Source organism: Megascapheus bottae, chromosome 1, assembly GCF_031878675.1.
Source record: "Megascapheus bottae isolate mThoBot1 chromosome 1, mThoBot2.hap1, whole genome shotgun sequence".
NCBI lineage: Eukaryota > Metazoa > Chordata > Mammalia > Rodentia > Geomyidae > Megascapheus > Megascapheus bottae.
The window spans coordinates 31,462,506-31,470,677 of NC_143509.1; the positions used below are offsets into that span (position 1 = coordinate 31,462,506).

The 8,172-nt window shown below is 42.9% G+C and overlaps 1 protein-coding gene and 1 pseudogene across 1 annotated transcript; both read right to left on the reverse strand.

The window, feature by feature from the left end:
- LOC150068854 (olfactory receptor 7E24-like) lies at nucleotides 1–942 on the reverse strand. The gene has a single exon (XM_090329292.1). It carries the CDS (start codon nucleotides 940–942, stop codon nucleotides 1–3), a length of 942 nt encoding a protein of 313 aa, XP_090185418.1.
- Nucleotides 943–6,273: 5,331 nt separating this feature from the next.
- LOC150068855 (olfactory receptor 7E178-like) lies at nucleotides 6,274–7,229 on the reverse strand (annotated as a pseudogene).
- Nucleotides 7,230–8,172: the final 943 nt, after the last annotated feature.

An 8,172-nucleotide genomic window follows, 5' to 3' on the forward strand; every position in this document is an offset into this window, starting at 1 on the left:
TTAATGTGGACAGTGGGCTGCTTTGTAGACCAGGAACCAAAGCGCTCTCTTGATGTCCTTGTTCCTCAAACTGTAGACAAAGGGGTTCAGCATGGGGGTGACCATGGTGTATCCCACAGAGGCCACCATCATCTTTCTGGGGGCATCTGAAACAACTGAACTGCAGTAGGCTCCCAGGCCTGTCCCATAAAACAAGCACACGACAGACAGGTGAGAGCCACAGGTGGAGAAGGCTTTGTATTTCCCCCTGGCTGATGGGACTCTAATAACAGTAGAAACAATTTGGATGTAAGAATACAGGATCCCTGAGGCTGGAATCCCCCCAAAGAATGCACCAATCAGATAGATGAAGAGGTTTTTGGTGGAAGTATAATCACAGGCAAGCTTCAGGAGTTGAGAAGGGTCACAGAAGAAACTGGGAATTTCTATACCTGTACAGAAATTAAGTCTTGACACCATTAAGCAATGTAATAGGGAATCCAGAAAACTGAGGAATAATGACAGCAGGACCAAGAAGCCACAGAGGCGGGCGTTCATAATGATGGAGTAGTGGAGAGGGTGACAGATGGCCACCAAACGGTCATAGGCCATCACAGCCAGAAGCACACTGTCCATACAACCACAAAAGATAAAGAAAGCCACCTGAGTTAGGCAGCCAGCATAGCTGATGGATTTGTTGTGAGTCTGCAGGTTCAACAGCATATTGGGAACCACAGCAGAGGTGAAACCAAGGTCAGCCATGGAGAGGATGAAGAGGAAGAAGTACATGGGGGTGTGGAGGTTGGGGTCAGTGGTGACAGCCAGGATGATGAACAGATTTCCGAGCATGGTGATCAGGTACATGGACAGGAAGAGCCCTACTAGAATAGACCGGAGTTCTGGGTCATCAGAGAGTCCTAGGAGTTGAAACTGTGCTAGTCCTATGTAGTTTTGTGGTTCCATGAAGCTTGCACTCCTTATGAAAAATATACAATTATTGGAATAAATAAATGTAAAGGCAATCAACAATATGCCTATATTGTAAGATTTGTCAGCTCAGAATCCACTATTTGTATTTGATTTTTGCAATGAGTTGGATAATATGGAATTGTGCCCTCAAAAGCCCACATGATGTAAGCAACATTTTGGAAGGGGAATATGTATCCTTTGAGCAATGGGATCCAGTGCTCCTGTATCACACCTAGGGTTTGATTTATTCCTTAACCATGAAAAGAAGATGTAAACCAGAAAGGAAAAGAAAGGAGAGACAGACATAGTGATGGAGAGAAGTGTGATGAAGAAAAAAGGAAAAAAGTGAGGGAGAAAGAAAGGAAGGAAGAAATGAAAAAGGAAGGATAAAACAAAAGAGAGGGAGGGAAAGATAGAAAGGGATAAAAGGGAAGGAAGGAAGAGGCAGAAAGAAGGAAGGAACAGAAAGAGGGAGGGAAGGAAGAATAGAGGGAGGAAGGGAAGGAAGGAAGGAAGGAAGGAAGGAAGGAAGGAAGGAAGGAAGGATAATTAAGAAAACAAGGAGAGGATAGGTGAAGAGAGGAGAAAGTGTAATTTTAAGATAGCCACCAAGGGGTAGTGGGCTATCTGGGACAATGGCAGATTGTGTGAACATCCAGAAACAACAATCTCTCTGTGGCCATAATTGGTGGAGCTGTCACAGAATACAGCTTGACTCCTGCAGGTAAACCTGCCATCTCCACTTTGACTGCAAATAATAACTGCTCTGAGTGTTGGGCAGAGACTAGAGGGGAAACAGAAGGGAGCCGGGATGGATGAATGAAACATGATCAGTGTTTCTGTTTTGCCTGCATTTCCACTCCCTCCTGGGCTTCACTGCTGTTGTTCAGTTCAGACCCTGAAGTTCCTGGTGCATGGATGTGGCTAAAGACAGAACCTGCAGAAATTAGCTATAAGTGAGCAAATTACCTCATGCCACGCATAAGTGGTCTACAGAAAATCTCCATGGAACTGCTTATCCTGTAAATGTAGCATGGATAGTTCCTTTTTTAAAAAAATAATACAGTCAGTCATTAGCTACCTGAATAATCAATAATATTCAACTACATAACGATTGTGTGTGTGTGTGTGTGAATCCAATGTATAGTCTACAAAATGAAGAAGAATGAAGGAAGGGTTGGGTGTGTAGGATAACTAACAGGAACCAGAGATATGAGGATCATTTCTCAAAGCCATCCTGGACAAGAAAGTCCATGAGATTGTCATCTCCAATTAACTGCAGAATGCCAGAAATGGAGGTGTGACTGAAATGATAGAATACCAGACTAGAGCCAAATAGCTCAGGGATACAGCCCTGGCCCTGAGTTCAAGCCCCAGTACTGGTAATAAAATAATGATAATGATCATGATAATAATGATGCTGACCTCTTTTCTTACAATGAGACATGGAGATAATAGGTGGTTTATATTTTACTTTTTTTCTTGTGGAGAGAAGGAACTGTGGTAAGGCAAGTATAGAGAAACAAGTGCCACACAAAAACATCTCAAGTTCACAGGCTGGGATATGGAAGCCCTGGGAAAATATTCTTTATTTCTCCCATGATTAATGTCAGATTGTCTGTCTGTCTGTCTGTCTATCAATCTATCTATCTATCTATCTTCTATCTATCTAGTATTTACTATATATCTTCAGCTAGATATAGATAGATATTGATAGATGCAAATGTAGATGTATAGAACATCCCTGGGTGAACTCAGGGCCTGGATGCTGACCCACAGCTTAAAAAATCATTATTATAAAGTTGATGAAAAGAGGGGTTTCAATTACTTAAGTCACGTAGAGTACATTTCTTTTTGGACCCTATCACCCGGTCTACCTCTCTTCCACATTTTCTGTCCCTGAACTTTGTTCTTCAAGGCTAGCACTCTACCACTAGAGCCACAGCTCCAATTCTGATCACCTCCAACATTTTCTGCAAACAGGACATAAGAGACACCTGCTCTGATGAAAAAGTGCTCTCATAACCTAGGCAGGACAAAAAACAAAGGACCTGAGAGTCTCACCCCTTCACCATAAGTGAGAACATAAACTTCATAGACCTCCAACCTGAAGCCCTTACATACCTTCTGCCTTCCTGTCTGGCTGCTCCCACCAGGCTTGGCTCAGGAAATGAAAGCGTGGTTGGGCCAGTCTTTCCCAAGTCCCACATGCCCCATAGCACTTACTTGTTGCACTAGATCTTTGCTGTGATACAACCAGAGAGCATTTATTTTCTGCCCCTATACCTTGCTTAGTCTGAGCTACTCCAAGCTCACTGATTGGGGCTGGCAGAAAGATGTGACAATACAGGTAGGTGTCTCCTTGTACAGGTGAAGAACCAAGCACACAGACAGTGTGATAGAAATGCATGAGGCTAGGAGGAGACAATTGGAGGACAAGAAGGCAGAAGGGATTATTTATAATCAACTGACCTCAGAGTTCAACACACCATGCTGATCATTAGTCAAGTTGTTGCTCATACACTAATCTCTAAGGACTCGCTCCTCTCCATGGAGACATAGAAATGTTAACTGTGCAAAGGAGGAAATATGCAATATGTACTTAGGCCTTCTTAGTGAATGATAATCCTCAATATCCACTGTTGGGAGAAGTTCAAGAGTCAAACCCAGAGTTATGGGGTTACAAATCCTCTCCCACAGTTGGAATATCATGAATTAATTCACGGCATTGATTCCATAGAAAAGTAATAAGTCAAAAAGTTGCAGAATTGACCAGGTGATAATGTATGTGCTAAGAACTTGAGTGAGGACAGCTTATAAATGTTCAGAAGAAAAAACACCTCTGTAGTTGCTAGGGCCTAGGCTTCCTTATTGGTGCATTCTCCTTTCTATGCCATGACTGCTCTAGAATCTTCAGTATCTGATTATGAAAAGAGCAGAATGCAGACATAGTAATTATCTTTGAGTGAAACATTCGAGTGTGTGTTTGTGTGTATGTGTGTGTGTGTGTGTGTGTGTGTGTGTGAGAGAGAGAGAGAGAGAGAGAGAGAGAGAGAGAGAGAGAGAGAGAGAGAGAGAGAGAGAGAGAGAGAGGAGAGAGAGACAGTATGCGTATGTGTTTTCATGCCAGTCCTGGGGCTTGAACTAAGAGCTTGGGTGCTGTCCCTGTACTTTTGTGCTCAAAGCTAGTGCCCTACCACTTGAGCCACAGCTCCACTTCTGGCTTTTTTGCATAATTAACTGGAAATAAGGATCTCATCAACTCTAATCTCAGCTTCTTCAGTAACTAGGATTACTTAGTACTTGGGTATGAACCAGTGGTGCTCAGCTAAAATGTAATTTACTATTCCTTTGATTTTTAAGTAATTTTACAAAGGGGCTTCAGTTCGATATGTCAATACATTAGTACAGTGCATCTAGACCAACATCCTCCCTTTCATCTCTGAATGAAAAGTTTTAACAAGAAACAGAACTTTTGAGAACTTTGGCAAACACTGCGGATGGCAGATAGCAAGTTACTCAAAAAATTTAAAAAGTAAACCCTAAACCCAGAAGTACCCTGTGATCCATCGATATCACTGTTGTGTAGTCATCCAGAAGATTGGAAGTCAGCAGACATGTACAGCCATGTTCTTTGCTGCACTATTCACTATAGCCAAGTCAAGTTATGGAGACAGACCAGAAACATTCCAATGTAAGACTGGATCAAGAAAGTGTGATGAACACACACACACACACACACACACACACACCCCGCCACACCCACACACCCCCCCCACACACACCCACACACACACACACACACAGAGGCATTCATTCACCCATCTGGAAAAATAATAAGTCATATGTAAGGAAACGAATGAACGTGTGGAAAAATTATGTTAAGTAGAGTTAGTCTGGTTCAGAGAGCAAAGGATACATGTTTTCTTCCACGAGCAGAGGCTGGATTTGAACCACAAACCTGTGTACATACACAAGTTCATTACAGGCTCGCTTGCCTAATGGTGGAATCACTGCTATATGTCCTATGAACAGTCTAATGAAATAAGTATCAGGATGCTGGACCATGTTTTATTGGGGTGGGGAGAGGTCAAGGAAGGAGGGGCAGATGAATGAAGAGAGGGAGCGTGGGCAAGACAGTCTTCATATTTACTGTACCTAGGTGAAAATAGAACTAGGTAACTTGAAGTGGGATTAGGAGAGGTGAAGATGCGGTGACATTGATCAAGATACATTGTACTCATAAACATACATGTTGAATCAAAACCCCTTACAGATAACTTTAAAAAAAAGAGTTGTTCTTGAACTGGGTGTCAGTGGTTCACTCCTGCAATCCTAGATACTGAAGAGGCTGAGATCTGAGGATCGTGATCACAGCCATCTCTGCCAGAAAAGTCCATGAGATTCATATCTCCAGTTATCTAGCAAAAAGGAAATAGACAGTTGGAAATGGAGCTCAAGTGGTAGAATGCCAGCCTTGAGCACTAAAAGCTCAGGGACAGTGCCCAGACCTTGAGTTCAAGCCACAGGACGAGCAACCCCTGCCAGCACAAAAAAATAGTTGTACACTATAAATTCTTATGAGTCAACCATGAAATTCTTCATGGTCTTCTATTGGAAAGAGTATAAACAATACAGGTATCTTCTCGTTTATGATTATTGCTGCACTATTCATAATATACAATGCTGGATTCATCCTGAGGATCAATCAACCCATGAGTGGATAAAGACAATCTAGTTGGTATATGAACATTATTTATTCAGTTGTACTGAAATAGAAAATTAGGTCACTTGGAGGAAGAGACAGGTCTGGAGAACATCCTATTCAGCAAAGTAGCAAGCATCCATCCATTTTCAATCACAAGTAGAATCTAAACCTGTAGCATACAATGGCATAGACACCGAAGGACTATTTGGGTGGAACTTTGGGAGAAGGAAGTGAGAGGATGAGAGAAGAAGTGTACGAACACATACACCTTGGATGAAAGCATAATTATATTCACAAAGTCATTCTATTCACTAAAAGTTTAAGAAGAGGTTCTAGGGTAAGGGAGACCATGAAAGGGTAAAAGTTTGGAGGAATATGGCCCCAGCTCCCCATCTTCCAAACATTCTACCACCATCTCCAAATGGAGGCAAACCAAATCTTGAATCTCTAAGGCTTCCAAGAACAATGTTGGTCTCAACCCTAGGAGAGGAACTCTCCTCTTCACGCAGGAATGTGAAATAAGGTTGCCCATAAGAGTGACTGAAATGAGGCTAGCTGCATAGGCATACTTTCCAAAATCAGGGGTGTGCTTTTGGCAGTCTATTCTGACCAGCAGGTTAGGAAGGAGAGCCTGGGCATTGACGATTGGCTGGTTTGCAGGCAAGCCACCAAATTGCTCTCTTGATGTCCCTGTTCCTTAAACTGTAGATGAAGGGGTTCAGCATGGGGGTGACCACGGTATACCCCAAAGTGGTCACCATCACCTTCCTGGGGGTGTGAGAGACAATAGAACTGAAGTAGGCCCCAGGCCTGTCCCATAAAACAAGCTTACCACTGACAGGTGAGAGCCACACGTGGAGAAGGCTTTGTATTTCCCACTGGATGACTGGACTCCCCGAATGGCAGAAATAATTCGAATATAAGAGTACAATATCACTGAAATCGGACCACTACTGAAGAATACACCAAACAGATATAACAATATGTGGTTAGTAGATGGATCTTTGCAGGCCAGGTTGATTAATTCAGAAGGGTCACAGAAAAAGTGACGGATTTCTCCTCTTTTGCAGAAGGTAAGTTGTGACACCAGTAACAAGTGTGCCTGGAAATCTAAAAAACTAATAAAACATGACAGCAGAACCAACAAGCCACAGAGGCGGAGACTCATGATGAGTGAGTAGTGGAGAGGGTGGCCGATGGCCACCAAGCGGTCATAGGCCATCACAGCCAGCAGCACATTGTCCAAACATCCAGAAAAGAAGAGAAAGGACACCTGGGTCAGGCAGCCAGCGTAGCTGATGGATTTGGTGTGATTCCTCAGGTCCACCAGCATCTTGGGGACAGTGGTGGAGATGAAGCCCAGGTCAGCCAAGGAGAGGATGGAGAGGAAGAAGTACATGGGGGTGTGGAGGTGGGGGTCAGAGGTGATGGCCAGGATGATGAGCAGATTACCCAGCACAGTGATCAGGTACATAGACAGGAGTAACCCAAAGAGGATGGGTTCCACTTCTGGATCATTAGACAGTCCCAGGAGCAGAAATTCCAAGATGGCGGTTTCATTCTGTGCCTCCATATTTCCTGGATACCTTGTGTGAGGGAAGAGATGGATGGAATAAATGCAGCAGGGTAGGGGTCACATGTTTAAAGCTCTATCTTCTGGATTCCAGTAATTTGGGATGATGATTCAGACTTCAAGTCTGAATCTTCAAGTCTGATACACATTAAACTTAAGCAGTATAATAGCTTGGGAAAGGTGTAAATGTTTTTCTACAGAGCATTATACATTCAGAGCAGAATGGACACCTTTGGTTTTGTTTTATGGATCCTTTAAGAAATCGAACAGAAATTGACTTATAAAATGGTTAATTCCTCTGTACAACATCTTAATAACAAGAGTAAAAAAAAAAAGAAATAGGGAAGTGGTGGTGTGGTTCAATGGGTAGGGTGGTAGCCTTGAGCTGAAGAGCTCAGGGACAACACCCAGGCCCAGCGTTCAAGCCCCAAGATGAACAAAAAAGTAAAAGAAAAGGAAATATTGAAAGAAATGGAATGCAGAGCTTGGATGCCATTCAATAGTAGTGTACTTTCCTAGCAACCTTGATGTCCTAGGTTGAATGTCTCATCAAGAAGGAAAGAAAGAGTGGAGGGAGGGAGGAAAGGACTGAAGATGTGTGTGTGTGTGTGTGTGTGTGTGTGTGTGTATGTGTGTGTGTGTGTGTGTATGTGTGTGTGTGTGTGTGTGTGTGTGTGTTGTGTGTGCTGGTACTAGGACTTGAACTGAGGGCCTTGTACTTGCCTGACTTTTTCATTCAAGTCTGGCCCTGCACCACTTGAGCTATAGCTCTTTGTTGTTCTTCGTGGGGTTCTTGGGAATAAGAATATCATAGATTTTGCTGCTGGGCTGGCTTTGCTAGGATTATAGGTGTGAGCAACTGGCTTCCTGGCTATCACTTTGTGTTTTAAACATCAAAAAGTATTCTTTAAAAAGAGCTTGCAGCATCCTAAATACTTTTTTT

Bases quoted from the DNA above. Each gene is read 5' to 3' on its own strand.
- LOC150068854 (XM_090329292.1), bottom strand. From the start codon at position 942: ATGGAACCACAAAACTACATAGGACTAGCACAGTTTCAACTCCTAGGA.